The sequence below is a fragment of the Hemibagrus wyckioides genome, linkage group LG23 (genome assembly GCF_019097595.1).
Source record: "Hemibagrus wyckioides isolate EC202008001 linkage group LG23, SWU_Hwy_1.0, whole genome shotgun sequence".
In the NCBI taxonomy this organism is placed as follows: domain Eukaryota; kingdom Metazoa; phylum Chordata; class Actinopteri; order Siluriformes; family Bagridae; genus Hemibagrus; species Hemibagrus wyckioides.
This window is the reverse complement of record NC_080732.1, coordinates 17,836,850-17,853,101: the sequence shown is the minus strand read 5'-3', so window position 1 is coordinate 17,853,101 and position 16,252 is coordinate 17,836,850. Positions and strand designations below refer to the sequence as shown.

At 39.7% G+C, this 16,252-nt stretch overlaps 1 protein-coding gene across 5 annotated transcripts in view; it reads right to left on the bottom strand.

Annotated features, from left to right (window-relative positions):
- csmd3a (CUB and Sushi multiple domains 3a) overlaps positions 1–16,252 on the bottom strand; it is a 289,841-nt gene that overhangs the window by 46,103 nt on the left and 227,486 nt on the right. For all 5 annotated transcript variants that reach the window (XM_058376410.1, XM_058376411.1, XM_058376409.1 and 2 more), the window contains 3 exons: positions 9,979–10,161; positions 4,770–4,946; positions 2,623–2,802 (listed from right to left, as the gene is read on the bottom strand). In XM_058376410.1, the coding sequence (XP_058232393.1) occupies positions 2,623–2,802; positions 4,770–4,946; positions 9,979–10,161 (540 nt within the window). The remainder of the gene's footprint in view (positions 1–2,622; positions 2,803–4,769; positions 4,947–9,978; positions 10,162–16,252) is intronic.

Here is a 16,252-nt window from a genome sequence, read left to right as displayed (position 1 = left end):
TGGCTCACACTAACCAAGAGACAAAGCTGTCCTTTCTACTTAGAGAGTAGGGAATGGATGGATGGATGGATGGATGGATGGATAAATCCAGGAATAGATGTTTGCCTGTATAGATAGATACCAAAATGGCCATGTGGATACCAACATATTGATGCATGAAGAGATGAATAAACAGAGAGATGAATGGATGGAATTAGGGGATGGATAATTGGGTGAATGGAGGGATGGGTGTATTAATGGGTGGCTTACACTAACCAAGAGGGAAAGCTTTCCTTTCTACTCAGAAAGTAGGGAATGGATGGATGGATGGATGGATGGATGGATGGATGGAGAATTGTATGGATGATTGGAAGGATGGATGGATAATGAATCCATGAATAGATGTTTGCCTGGACATATTGATAGATACAAAAATGGCTGTGTGGCTGAGTAGGGAATGGATGGATGGATGGAGGGATGGATAAATGGATGGATGGATGGATAAATTTAATGGACGGATAGGAACATTCATGAAGAAGCATGTATTGTAAGTGGATAACATTCTTGATTGCTTCAGGTCTTGGATTTATATACAAACAATATTTATGTTCATAAAGCCCCAAAACATGTCCTTGTGCTTGAGGCTGCTTCTGTAGGTAGGTGTGTGTGTGTGTGTGTGTGTGTGTGTGTGTGTGTGTGCACAGATGGAAGTGTAAATAAGAGATGGAGGAAATGTGATGGGGAATAAAATTGCATTATTTATGTTTCCTGTTTACCGGGCCCGGCCATTTATAACACTTATTTTCTCTATATGATGCGGAAAATAATTCTTCAAAAAACAACATGCTGGGCTGAGGATTTCCGTTTTACTGAACAAACATCCCACGATCCAGAAAACAGACAAAACAAAAGTCTGGTGTGTAACGCTGGAGAGAATTAAAGATGAATGAAATCGTCAGAAGAAGTGTGTGTAGAGTTACAGAAGGAGGTGAATATAAAGCAGGGAATAAATTTATATCAGGATGATGGTGAAGACTGGAAAAGGAGCCTATAACGGAAACAAAACAAAAGCATGTGGAGCTGTCGTCATGGCAACCATGGATGCGATATCGCTGGAAGAAATATATCGGAAAAATGATTTCCACCTGTATTTCAGAGGACCGGTTGAAGAGCAGAAAACTTTGATGCATCACTGAAACAAACATGATCTTAAGGTGAGCTGGCTCTCTTGCGCTGACGCGTTTGGCTAGATGCCGTCGGTGAAGGCCGCGGGAAATCACCGGTCATTCGGCTAAGCAAGGGTTTGGAGAAGACAGACAGTGGAGCTTCTCTTATTTATTCATGAAGCTTCCTTCTGTCTGAAAAAGAAGCAGGGAATAAGTCTTTCTGTTTGATGATTTTCAGAGCCGCACTCCTCTGAAACAATGACCTGCTTTTCAATCCCAGCTGTCTTGGCAGCTCTACAGAGTGGCGAGGGTCCAGGTTTTGAGCCGTGCAGCGTTCCTGAAATCCCTGAGAATAACAATTCCGAGCAGGCAGAGAGCAGAAACGTAACATGATGGCACAAGATAAACTCTGGAAAACCCAGTTCGCCACAGGCATGGAAACAGTAGACAGTAGACTCTGGCATTGAGTGCTGAATGAAGATGATGTTTCACTGCGTCTCGCAGGATAAAACATCTCCTGAAGCCTCTCTCTCTCTGAATAGAGCCTCTTAAAGATTTTAACAAGGGTCTGATCACCTTGACTTGGCCATGTCTTAGATAAATAAGAGGATGAGTTATAAATAAAAACATGTGCTGACAGGTTTTATTACTCTTATACCACAGCAATATGATAGTGCTACTTTTTATCCATTTATAATTACATTCATATTAGAGATCATTGTTAAACAGAAAGTTAAACTTTTTAAAAGTTGGAATGCTGGGAAGTTAAAGCTGCTAGGAAGTTGGAATTCTGGGAAGTTAAACTTGCTAGGAAGTTGGAATTCTGGGAAGTTAAACTTGCTAGGAAGTTGGAATTCTGGGAAGTTAAACTTGCTAGGAAGTTGGAAAGCTGGGAAGTTAAATTTGCTAGGAGGTTGGAATGCTGGGATGTTAAACTTGCTGGGAAGTTGGAATGCTGGGAGGTTAAAGCTGCTAGGAAGTTGGAATGCTAAGAAGTTGAAATGATGGGAAGTTAAACTTGCTGGGAAGTTGGAAATCTGGAAAGTTAAACTTGCTGGGAGGTTGGAATTCTACGAAGTCAAACTTGCTGGGAAGTAGGAATGCTGGGAGGTTAAACTTACTGGGAAGTTGGAAAGCTGGGAAGTTAAACTTGCTGGGAAGTTGGAATGCTAAGAAGGTAAACTTGCTGGGAAGTTGGAAAGCTGGAAAGTTAAAGCGGAACTGAATGACAACAATAGACTTTCCTACACATGAAAAGCTTTCTTCAACTGTTACAAACCTCTGACACTGGAGACTCCTTCCATAAATGCCAAATAATCCAAAGAAATAATGATAACTTAAACCAACAGAGACTTTAAGACCTTGGGCACCAAACTGACACCAAATTTTTCCTTTGTTTCATTTAAAAGTGTTGCAAAAATTGGACTCTATAATGTCCCCATTTGGGACATTTGAGGCAATAGTGTAATCATCCTACCGTGGCATGTTGGTAAGGTGCCACTCCAGGTTCCATTGTGGGTGCAAGTGCGGATGCTGATGCTGGAGTTTTCCATCAGGAACCCTGGCTGGCATGCGTAGGTGACGTTCTGGCCCACGGTGAAGGCCTCGCCGAAGCGCAGCCCATTGGCTGGGATTCCTGGATCGCCGCAGCTTATCACTGTTGAGCAAGAACGAGCAGGAACACGGGTTAATAAGAAAATCATCCAAGATTTTTACAGGTGACTGCCATAATAATTCTGACAAATGGATTTTCCTGAATTATGTCGATGTGGAGTCTTCAGTAAAAGTTCTAACAGTTCTAGCTTGAGAGCTTGTGACTATGCTCAGAGTTTTATTGAAAATGGCAGGAATTAACAAAAATATTAACTAACACTACTGACACGTCCTCATCTTTTTATTTATTTATTTATTTATTTATTTATTTTTACAGGTGTTGTTTCCAGTGCCCAGTAAAAACCCTTCCGGTTTAGACCACGCCCACTTACGATCCAAATCCAAATGCAAACACAAATAAAGATATTTAAAGTATTATAAAAAATACAAAGATGTCTTTTAAGAAGAAATCAGTAAAACTATTCCTTCATAGATTTCTGCTTGTAGTATCTTTCCGTTTTGCCGTTCGACATCAGGTCATCTTCGACGTCATGTCATCAGCTAAAAATATTATTATCTTTTTACTCTTTGGTCATTGTCACTAGCTTCATGTTGCTTATGAAGGTCAGACAAGTTCATGAGAATTCAACTACAGGGATATATTTTACAAGTTGCTCTGTTGGCCCTCGAGTCTTTCTCCCTCTCTCCTTTCTGTCTGTCTGTCACTCCTCTCCCCCTTCCCTCCCTCTAATGACCTGATTGTATTCTCCTTGCTCGTTTATTAATCATATCCTGTGCGCCGGCTCATCACATTATTCACATATTTGTAAGATGAAACTTTCATTAGCATGCCATTAACGAACCCATCTGTTCACTGAACCCACTCACAGCCTGACTTCATAAGCAGCTCGGCTTGTGTACACAGAGCTAAACGGTCGCATGCTGATCGATAATTAATACCGGAAAATACAGCTTCGTTTAGGTTGAAGTGCTCGGCCCCCGATAGTCAAACGTTACCTACGTTAATGACTGCCTCCGGCTTACGGAGCTGCCTGCTTTTCCGAAATTCCTCTAAACTCTTTGATCATCTTTTTCAAGCCCTATTTGCTTCACATTGCTTCATTTCATCTTAATAAGTAATTCGTGTCACTGACCTCCAGGGCACAAGAGGGCGCCGTGTCTCTTTCCACGACTCCGTAATGGAGCGCTCGCATAGCCAAACCGTGTCCATTAGCCAACAAGGGCGTGTACTTTATCGTTCCCCGGCTCACGTCCCACATTAATCTCTCCACTTCATCTACTAACAAAGTGCATTGCATCATGGGAGGTGCGCTAATGCCAGTGAAGTGGCCTATTGAAATTCACCGTGGTCGTCCTCTTCATTATTTTGTCTCTACGCCAACATCAATCTCACATTATGCGTCGGTCAAAGATTGAGCGCGCACGTCAGGCCATCCGGCTATTATGCAGGGCAAAGCGGGCAATAAATTACGTTTTATTAAAGAAGCCTCATGCAAAATAAGCGGCGCACAATTACCCACAGAGTCGCTAATTTATGCTCGAATCAGCTGTAGGCGGTTTAACCCTTTAACAATTCTATTCTGTTAAAAAAGAGGATAAACAAAACACTACTGATCTTTTTTTATTGAACTGTATTCACTAGATCATTTTTGACCTGAACCTGATTCTTAAAATGGCTGATGATTCTAACGGTTAAACCAAAAAAATGACAACATTTTCTTATTTATCCTCCCACTACGATGCACACTGACCATCATCAGTGCCTCCAAGCTGAAGAAAATCTTTTCAAACTATATTATTCTATAAATACTGTTTATACTGCCAATAACCAGCACATAAAACTGAAACATTATACACTGGATGGTATTTTATTATATCAATATTTTAGCAAGTTGTTTATCCGGCCAGTATTTTGCATCGCGGTGAGAGCTAGCACAGATGAATGGAGGCTGAGAGGCAGGACTTGGAGAGGTTACTGTATATCACACACACACACACACACACACGTACGTGTGCAGTTGGGTTCGGAGCCGGACCAGGTGGCGTTGGCCAGGCAGACTCTTGACGGCGCACCGGAGAGACGATATCCATCAGAGCAGGAATAAACAACAGAATGAGAGAAAGACGTGGAGTTCACACGGGAGACGCGGCCATTCGCTGGACTGCCCGGGTTTCCACACTGAATCGCTAGAAAGAGAGGAAGGAGAGAAAGAAAGGGATATGGAGAGAGAGATAAATTTTGTTTTCTGTAAATTCTATGGACAGTCATAAAAAGCATTTTACTGCATTTTTAGGTTGTGCCTGTGATTTATACATATATATATATATTTAATATAGATTTAACAGGAGAGAGAGAGAGAGACAGAGAGAGAGAGACAGAGAGAGAGAGAGAGAGAGAAAGAGAGAGAGAGAGAGAGAGGGAGAGAGAGAGAGAGAGAGAGAGATGGGGGAAATAAAGAGGGAGGGAGAGAGAGAGAGAGAGAGAGAGAGAGAGAGACCAAGAGGAGAGAGAGAGAGAGAGAGAGAAGGAGAGAAAGAAAAGGGACAGATACATGGACAAAAGGCATGTGGAAGATGATAAAATGAGAGCAAGATGGAATGAAAATTATAATAGAGAGAGAAAGAGAGAGATAGAGAAAGAGAGAGAGAGAGAGAGAGAGAGAAAGAAAAGAAAAAGAAAGAGAGAGAGAGAGAGAGAGAGAGAGAGAGAGAGAGAGAGAGAGAGAGAGAAAGGAAAACAGATGGATAGAGGAAAACAGTGGGTGTTTTATACAGAAACACAGCGGTGAGACAGCGAGAATGAAAGATTAATAGAAAGATAACTAAAGGGGGAAAACGGAAGAGAGAATAACATTAGCAGTGTGTTGGTGGAACTCATCGGGTCGTAATTAAAGCAGAATTCCAAAAGAAAGTCAGGAATTGCAGGAATATTTTGGATGTTTGTGAGAAACACAAGATAATTTCAGGAAAACCCGAGCCATTCATTTCACTTCTCTCTCTTTTTCATCAAAAATCACATCTTCATCACTAGCCTGAGTGATTCAACGCTCACGCTCCGATCCCTAAACCTTCTATCTTCTCCTGTTTTCAAACTCAGCTTCCGCAGATAAGTGTCAAGTCATCGTGCATTAAGAGCGACAAACCGCTAGGATGTAGTCTATTAGGTAGTTTTTAAAAAAAAAAAAGAAAAAAGAAAAAAAGCAAGAGTGTTGGTATAAAAGCGAAAGATTTTTATTAGCCTGAGAGATTTACTGCTAAATAGTGAACAGAGCACCAGTGTTAAATTGAGGGGTTTAAAATGTGTCAGGAAATCTCCCAGGGTATGATGGGATTTAATGCGAGACATGCTGCTAGATCAAAGTCGTGCAGCAAAAAACGTTTAGGCTCCAGAGAGTTCACAACCCTCGGGGATTCGGAGCGTTAACAACGTGTAAATCTGTGTCAGAGCAAGAAAAAGATTTTATGGACGCTTTTCTACAGCGAAAAATTCACTAGCTTTATTACACAGTCTTCGAAAACCAGAGTGAATGTATAATGTCCCATAATGCTTCTGTATAAGCAGTTAAAATGTCATATGCAGCTATGCTAGTCGTTAGGCATTAGCATGCGTAAAAGCCACACCCTTTCTACGACAGTGTCCTAGATAGTAAATCCTGGAAGTAGTCTCAGGTTCGGACGTCACGCCCGTGAAGCGTTAGAAGAACGTCAGATGGACGGGGCACAGAAAATTGGACACGCTTCAGAAGTCATCATCTGATTGGTTGGATTCTACAGGATTTTCAGGTGCTGTCTGGGGATGTGGTAGCTCAGTGGTTAAGGTGCTGGCCTACTGACTGGAAGGTTGTGAGTTCAAATCCCAGGGCCACTACTGGGCTCCTGAGCAAGGCCCTTAACCCTCAGTTGCTCAGATGTATAAAATGAGATGAAGGTAAGTTGCCCTGGATAATGGTGTGTGCCAAATGTGTGTCTTGTGTTTTGCAATCATGATGCTGGATGTGGTAGCTCAGTGGTTAATGTGTTGGACTATTGTGTAGAAGGTTGTGAGTTCAGATCGCAGGACCACCAAGCTGCCACTGCTGGCCCCTTGAGCAAAGCCATTAACCCTCAATTGCTCAGATATATAAAATGAGATGAATGTAAGTCACTCTGGATAAGGGCATCTGCCGAATGCTATAAATGTGTCTTGTTTTTTTTTTTTGCCACCATGATGCTAGGCATGTAGTAGCTCAGTGGTTAAGGTGTTAGACTACTGATTGGATGGTTGTGAGTTTGAATCTGCCCAAGCTGCCACTGCAGGGACCCTGAGCAAAGACATTAACCCTCAATTGCTCTAGGTGGATAAGGGTATGTGCCAAATACTAGAAACGTAGATAATTCCCTAATAGGAGAATGAATCCATCATGTTTACAACTGTGACGATGAGCATTTATGAGGGTCAGCTAAATGCTGGATTTTCCGAATGATATGAGCTTCACAGACTCATAAATTTTGCAAGACGTTTCTAAATATGTGATCTGTGGTTGCACGCCGATCTGTTTTTGCACTCTATTTTCACCCCTAAACAAAACAAACTGTGATTGGTTGCTTTACATGTCAGTCAGACAACCTCTCGGATAGTCCTTGGTCAATGAAAGCTACCTTGGAGACTGGACCTTCTGCTGTCCAGTCTCCTGTGACCCCACAATATAATCCATCGTTTTTATCCAAACGATGTACTTGAGTCACATCAAATCCCCCACATCACAACATAACGCATGCTGCACTTCAGATTCAGGCACTGTTTCAGCAGAAATACCTAGTTTCATTACTCTTTGAAAGATTCCCTTGATAACTTGCCTTTACCAACTTGCGCAAGTGGCCACTTGCTGAACAAGGGAAGTTGGGGAAAGCAAAGAACAGGTTTTAAAACAGAGGACTGCATTTGTACTTGATAATAAACACTAATATGCTTGATGAAGCCAGTGTTTGAGCAGATCTTATCTTGTGATTATAATCTTAAAGCATTTAATTGCTCTGGTGTACCTTTATAAACACTTATTCCTGCGTTTTAATCCTAAAATGAAATTGCTTCATACTGTGATTTTTTAAGACGAGTTCTTCTCTTATGTTGACTCAATCCTGTAGTTCTCTAAGGGGTCATCTAGCAAACTTCACTTGAGCTAAAACGTTAATGAGGCAACGCTTAAGATGACGTCTGGGGTTCCCTAAAGGGTAGATAATGAGGACAAGACTACAAGGATGTGTTAAATACAGTACTAAAATGGGGCAAGGGAGCAAGTTGGGAAATTTAATGGGACTTTCCTGTTCCTGTTCCTGTTCTTGCTCTCCCCTGGCCACGCCCACTGATCATTATCCTCGGTCAATTGAGCAAGACCATTGACCCTTAACTACCTGCATCCTGTCATAATTGCTCTGGGCCAAACCCTCAGACAATGAAATAAGATGTAATTTTTGGAGAGATAGTTAGATACCACCCCTACAACCCCTCCCACCCCCCAACTTCCAAGAATTGACCTTTTCCATGCAGGTTTTTTTATTCACTTTTTCAAGAAATTGATGGAAAACCTACATACTTAAGCAACAAGTTCTGATTTCTCAAAGACCTTTCAGTATTTTTTCAGCACCAGAAATAACTTTATAAAATAATTTGTACTATTATTATCCTCTCTGCTGTACCACCTCCCACACCAACCACTTTCTAACAGGGTTTTACTTTTTTTTTTAACCATTGCCTATTTGTTCTAGAACTGGTATCTGTACCAAAGGCACGTTTGTAGTTGCTCTGGATATCTGATCAAAGGTATCTGCTAAATTCTGTAAATAGACTCAAAACCTCATTTGAAATCAATTCAGCGTGATATTAACATGTGTGAAAACAGTGACCACAAATATTATGGAAAAAATACCCTCAATCCTCCATTGTGTTGGCTGACAGGATCACAGGCATGTTAATTAGGCATGAATGGTGCAAATGGTTAGCTTGTGTTTGTTTGCTTCCTCATTCCCATCAGATCACTCTCTAAATTGGCCACCAAAGCAGCGCAAATGGTCACTAAAATAGCTGCAAATAGTGCTTCTCTTAGTTAATCTGCCGCAAGGAATGCAAGCGGGCATGCGTGTGTTAAAATCCCTGGTGTTACAACGATTTGAAATTAATCAGAAACACGAAACATACGTCATCCTGTCATATACATTTATGTACATGGGTGGGAATTATTGTGTGGTACAACACAATCTGTCACTCGGATTAATTCCCAGAAGCTCCTTACACACAGACTTTAATTCACGGACAAACAAAAGGAATATTCTAAGCAGACACACACTTAATTCAAATATGTAAATCTGTGACTGTGGATCGTTTTAAAAATAAAAAAATTATTTTTTAAATTTAATTCATTTCTGTGGTTTTATAAATATTTTCCAAATAAATATAGTTACGATCACAGTCACAGGTGTAGAGCAAATCTACATCTAAACATTAGAATCCTATTTAAGATCGTTTTTTTAATTCATTTATTTGCCTTTAAACAAAGTACTTTTTTGGATTTATTCAAGTCAAATGTAGAACGTAATATAATTAGCATTTTTTAAAATTATTATTATTATTTTTTTAAGTTAAAGAGGCTAGCTCTCACCTCTGTTATGGACCTTGTGCATTTTTTAAACCAAAAAAATATCTTAAAATATGTAAAAATATGTGAGCGCAGATGTGATTTAGTGGAAGATGAATAAAATAAAAGGCTGTTACAGTTCCTTCCTAGCTAGCGAAAGGAAAATTTCAGCATTTTATTGTTGATACTGCATTTTAAAAGCTGATATCTGTTAGTTTAGACTAGCAGTTTAGTGTTAATGTTAAATAAACAATTCTATCAAGCCTTATATAGCTAATAACAGCCTTAAGGTTTGTGCAGTGATGGTGGGATTTATTATTATTATTATTTTTTAAACATTTTTATAGGGAAAAAATATATTTGGGATAATTCAAATTTAAATGAACAGGGTTCATTATTAGAAAAGCAATTTTCCCCCGTTATATCATTGGGGAAAAAATAATTGGGGTAGAACTATGGAAAAATAATGAACTTATTCACAGGAGAGAAGATTGTTGGTGGTAGATTTACATATATAAATTATAATATGGAGGCAGTAGATTTCGAAAATGGGTGACCCACACACACACACACACAGAGAGAGAGAGAGAGAGTAGAGAAGGTCTTACGTTTGCAGGTGGGCTGTTTTCCTGACCAGGTGCCGTTGGGGAAGCAGATGCGCTCGGCTGAGCCGTACAGCGTGTGGCCCGTGCCGCAGGTGAAGCGAACTTTAACACGCTGATGAAAGGTTCCTTCTTCCCGTGTGGCATGAGCTGGTGTTCCCGGGTCACCGCACTCACCGGCTGTCTCACCTACACACACACACACACACACACGTATGTTACGTTGCCCATTCATCATACAGACGTCTACACTCGACACGCTTCTAAGTGACCTATTTTATATACCATGCCTTTTTCCAGAAAGAACCTTCATGCGCTCGTCTCTCTTTAAAGTCATATTTTTATTACACAGAGAATATTTAGCTCAGTGTTGACCTGTACACACACCTGTACACACACCTGTACACACACCTGCACACACACCTGCACACACACCTGGAGGATCCCCAAGAGGGATTATTGGGGGATAATAAAACATAGTGTTCACACATCTATTAAATCTGGTGATGAAAAGAATTAATACTAGAATAATCAGCACTACTGAATAATATGAGAAAGAAATCATTACAAACAAAATGATTCACACACACCCTAAGTTCCAGCAGCTCAGTATTATTCTTTTATCTTAATTACTTACTAATTATACATTTTTACTTTCTAATTTTTTTTTATTTGTCTTTTTGTCCTTGTAAAGTTGGAAAAATGAGTTGAATGTATAAATCATTCTATTTCTTTCTTTCTTTCTTTCTTTCTTTCTTTCTTTCTTTCTTTCTTTCTTTCTTTCTTTCTTTCTTTCTTTCTTTTTTCCAACCATAATTTATTTATTTATTTTATTTTATTAAATTTTTTATGTTGAAAAATGATTGGCCTTCACATAGTATTTATAAAAAATGCCAATTATATTTTATATCGATCATCAATCTATTTATAAAATATTTTATTGTTATTTTAAAATATTAATTGTCATCGACAGCATCAAGGGATTATTACAATGGGGAAGATGTTGAAAGAAGTTTCCACTAATTATTAATCTTTGGATGACAGATCATTTGAACAAAAAAAACAAAAACAAAACAAAAAACAACTTTAATATTTAACAAAAATATTGTGTTAAATTAAAACTATTCACTTTTTGAAGTGTTATGCCAATACTTTTGGATTTGAATAAGTATTTGGTGATTTAAATAGAATTTTGTTTAAATGGCTGTTAGTAAATAAATAAATAAATAAATAAGATGGTATATTTTTTTTAGGAAGTCTTGCTCGTTAAATAGTCAGCGATCCAGAAGGTTAAAACTCCAGAGCTGTGTGTTGCTGGTGAGATTCTGGAGGGTCGGCGATTTGCTTGTTAGGGATTTAGTCTCGAATGGATTGCCTGCCTGAGTAGACTGCGGGTGCCAATCTCCGAGGATTTCTGTGCCAGGCATTTCTGCTACCTGCTGGGACTCGGAGCAAAGGAGAAAGTTCTAGCAGTTCTAGCAAAAATGGTGAAAATCTATATTAATAAAAAAAAAGTCCACAATTAAAAACTGGCTAAATAACACTAATAAAAATCAGAACAATCTGCGACACTTGGAGACAAAAATATCATGTTGTAAACACTTTATAGCATGTGTCGTAAGCTTTTCCGATCCCTTCACACACTGTGTTAGGTTACAGTGTTGAGTAACTTGATAGACGTCATTTTTGCTATTCTGCCACAAAAGATGAGAAATATTTACTGTTAGATTTTATATTTTTATATCTTATAAAACACACTACTATTTATATAAAGCTTTGTGACATCATTTGAATGCCACACCCACTGGCCATAACAAAACAACTTGGTGAGAACTACAAAAATAAATAAATAAATAAATAAATAAATAAAATAAAATAAAAAAAAATAAAATAAAATAAATGTTTACACTCACAACAAAGCAATAAGCAGCTGATGATTGCATGAGTAGAAAAATAGTTAATAGTTGTAGTTTAGGGTGAATTCAGACATACTGGATAATTTTCTTTTTAATTTTCTATTATTTATGATTTTTTAAAATCCTTAAATTAAAATCCTTAAATTACGCATAGAAACATTTTTTTTCTTTATTCTACAAAAGGTTAATAATAAAAGTTTATTATAAAGGCTAAAGGTTAATTAAATATTTTAAATTATTTATATATTTCTAAATAAATTATTATTCATTCATAACTAAAGCTTTACCCTTACCACCAAAGAGCACATTTTTCATGTTCTGAGGTGCTTTTCTCCTCACCACGGCTGTACAGAGTGACTATTTTAGTTACTATAGCCTTCCTGTTGGCTCGAACCCAATGATTTGCTCTTCATATACACCTGAATTCACACTGTACTTTTACTAATTTTGTCAACAACAACAACAACAACACTGTAAATGAATGAGGGATGATTTCCTTGAGAAATTTTAACCATTAAAACAGCAGCTTTGGAGCCTATTATAAAAAGTCCAGGTTTTGTCCTGTGAGCTTTACAGAATCATCAAATCATCAGGATAAACATCAGGCACATCATCATCATCATCATCATCATCATCATCATCATCATCATCATCATCATCATCAGTGCATAGAAATCTGCAGAATCGGGAGAGAAACCTTTCAGGAATTTAAAAGACACTGTGAGAAACGGCAGGCTACCAATTATCATCTTAATGCTAAATGGCCTAAATGATGGCCACCAGTCGCCTCTGAAGAGCAGTAATCGGGACGCGGTGACCGGAAATAAGCCGCCATCCGCTCACATGACCCACATACAGTTGTGCTTAATCACACATTCAGGCTCTCGGAGGCCGTGAGGCTCGAACACTTCACACCCAGGACAGGGATTTAGCCTGTAATTAATTTGTAAGCGCTGCAGGACCATGAACAGCATGAACGCACCGCAGACTCGTCCTCATCCTCGGGCTAATTCTGCTTCTCGTTAATAAAGACACAGAAATGCACTTCTCCAGTCTTAGGCATAGAAACGATAACACGTGAATTTTAATGAATGGAACTTGAATGCTTATTGAGGCCAGGGTTAAATATAGAAACAGGACACAGAATAGTCCTTAAATTCAACAATATTAACAAAATAAAATAAATTATTTAATAAGAGAAAATAGTATATGTGCTGGATCAAGTGCTATTTTATTTTCAATTTAATTCATTTTATTTGTATAGCATTTTTCCCAAAGCGGCTTTACAGAAGAAACAAAAAGTTCAAGATTAATATTAGATCTTTATTTACATTTGTTTGTTTTTATTTTATAAGTGGAATAATGAGCGAAGAAGCCAAATTAACCAAACCACTGAAACTAATTTGTGGTGACAAAATATTCATGCAGTAAAATGTTGACAATGTAGATGATGTTTATTTCATTTTTAAATAAATTTATTTCCTTCCTTCCTCTCTCCCTCCCTCTCTCCTTCCTTCCTTCATTCACCCCCCCTCTCTTCTTCCTTCCTTTATTCTTCCCTTCCTTCCTTCCTTCCTTCCTTCATTTATTCCTCTCTCTCTCTCTCTCTCTCTCTCTCTCTCTCTCTCTCTTTCCTTCCTTCCTTCCTTCCTTAATTCCTCTCTCTCTCTCTCTCTCTCTCTCTCCTTCCTTCCTTCCTTCCTTAATTCCTCTCTCTCTCTCTCTCTCTCTCTCTCTCCTTCCTTCCTTCCTTTCTTTAATCCTTTCTTTCTTTCTTGGGGTCAGAGGACCGGTCAGCCACGATGCAGCACCCCTGGAGCAGGGTGGGTTAAGGGCCTTGCTCATGGGCCCAGTGGTGGTAGCTTGGCAGTGCTGGGGCTTCTAGTCAACGACCCAGAGCCTTATCCACCTGAGCTAGCACTTTTTATTTTTAATTGTACAGAAAGTGCTTGTGTTTAAAGCTGCTGGTTTTTAGACGTGATCGAAAAATCCTGCCTCAGATAAAAAAAACAACCAACAGGTCATTCGCATTACTTCAAATAAAAAATTTACACACCTTTCATTTCCCATCCTTCGATGTCAGAGTTCTCTACTCTCCAAACAGATATAAATAATAACAAATAATACATTCATCAGTTTCTGATAATGCACTGGTTAATGAATTAATACTTGGGCTTTTTACTGGCCCAGTTCACAGCTCCAGTACCACACTGACCACAAGATCCAGTAACAAAAAAAAAAAAAAAAGATTGACTCGACCACAATTGCTGTTTCTGCCTCCGTGTGCTCTCTACACTTCATTTTTCAGTCTGTTAGAAATCTGGGGCATTCTCCTCGGAAGCTGAGGAGCTGACACACACACAGAGAGACACACACACACACACACACACACACCAGCCCTGCTCTACATGGACGCTTCCTCCTCAACAAATCCAATGGCATGCAATCAGAACAGAACTGTCAGGAAAAAAGAGAGGGGGAAAAACACACCAGAGACTTTTTCCAGCTCATTAGACTCCTTGGTTCCGGCCCATTCACCGTTCCTGAGCTCTCACTGACTCTTCTTCATTGCCCTCTTTCAAAGCCTTACTAATAGCATACCTCCTCTGTCAACTATCTCACCTCCTCCCCCTCCTCCTCCTCCCCCTCCCCCCCCTCCTCCTCCTCCTCCTCATAGTTTCTTGAACTTTCTGTGGGAATCTGGAAGTCAGCTGGACCATGAGATGAGCAGTATGGGTATGTAGGTGTTCAGGGATGAGTTAAGGACATGGAGAGAGAGGTTAATGTTCACACTGTCCCACATCAGCATTCAGAACTCAGCATTAAACTGTAGACTGATTCAGGGGACAAAAGTCTCTGTGTTTATTATTAAAGGATTATTCTTAAAATATAATATATAATATATAATTATTGAGATTTTCCAAATTGTCTTAATAAAACTTAATTATTGCACCTTCCTCCCATCCTTCCTCTCTTCCTTCCTTCCTTCCTTCCTTCTTTCCTTCCTCCTTTCCCTCCTTCCTTCCTTTCATACTTCCTTCCTTCCTTCTTTCCTTCCTTTCATACTTCCTTCCTTCCTTCCTTCCTTCCTTCCTTTCATACTTCCTTCCTTCCTTCCTTTCATACTTCCTTCCTTCCTTCCTTCCTTCCTTCCTTCCTTTCATACTTCCTTCCTTCCTTCCTTCCTTTCATACTTCCTTCCTTCCTTCCTTCCTTTCATACTTCCTTCCTTCCTTCCTTCCTTTCATACTTCCTTCCTTCCTTCCTTCCTTCCTTCATTCCTTCCTTCCATACTTCCTTCCTTCCTTCCTTCCTTTCATACTTCCTTCCTTCCTTCCTTCCTTCCTTCCTTCATTCCTTCCTTCCATACTTCCTTCCTTCCTTCCTTCCTTTCATACTTCCTTCCTTCCTTCCTTCCTTTCATACTTCCTTCCTTCCTTCCTTCCTTTCATACTTCCTTCCTTCCTTCCATACTTCCTTCCTTCCTTCTTTATACCACAGTTTTCCTTTTCCAGCCTGCTCTTCCTCTCTTCCTCAGTAATACATTATCGTACTGCAGAAACATTGCATTCTGGGATTTTTTCTCGAGAAATAGAAATCCCTAGAAGTTTCTAGGTCTAGAAAATAGATTTGATTGCCTGTGGTGTATCAGTAGGACTGTATCTCGTAATAACAGCACCAGAGTGTAAATGCTGAAAATACAGAAAGTGTCTGGCAACCCAGCTGTCTGCATTTTACTGGATAAATAATGGTGGAAAGTTTGACAGTGTGTCACATTTTTCCTCCGAATATAAACTGAATTAATGAATAAAATGCCGGACTATTTTGCCAGCAAGCGGCCTTTGTGTTTCTGCTGCAAAGAGAGAAAAGAGCGTCCACCCTGATGTCCATCAGCTGCTGCTGTTTTCGTGTGAGACGTGTCTTCCTACACGGGTCCTGCTGACCCCGGAGCACCGGCTGCCCGACATCAGCACCACAAACACTGACATGACAAGCACCGGGGGCCAGCGGCCAGAACGAATACAAAGGATAGGGACGAACTCGGCTGCACAGCTGCTGCAGGGCACTAAGCTGCCTCCAGCTTCTCTAGCCTCCAGGAGCCTCGCGGCAGGGAACCAAGGTGCCACGTCCTAAATTCTGCTGACCGTCTGATATCACACCGATCTGATCTCACCTCCTGAGCATCGCCCTGAGACCTTCATACCATGAGACGCATTTCTGCTCTCTCCTTTTCAATTAAAACCTGGTCCGAGGCTCAGCTGTCACCTTCCTTCCCTCCTTCTATCTTTCTTTTTTTATTCCTTCCTTCCTCCATTCCTTTCTTTTTCTTTCCTTCCTTCCATTCATCCTAACTTCCTTCTTTC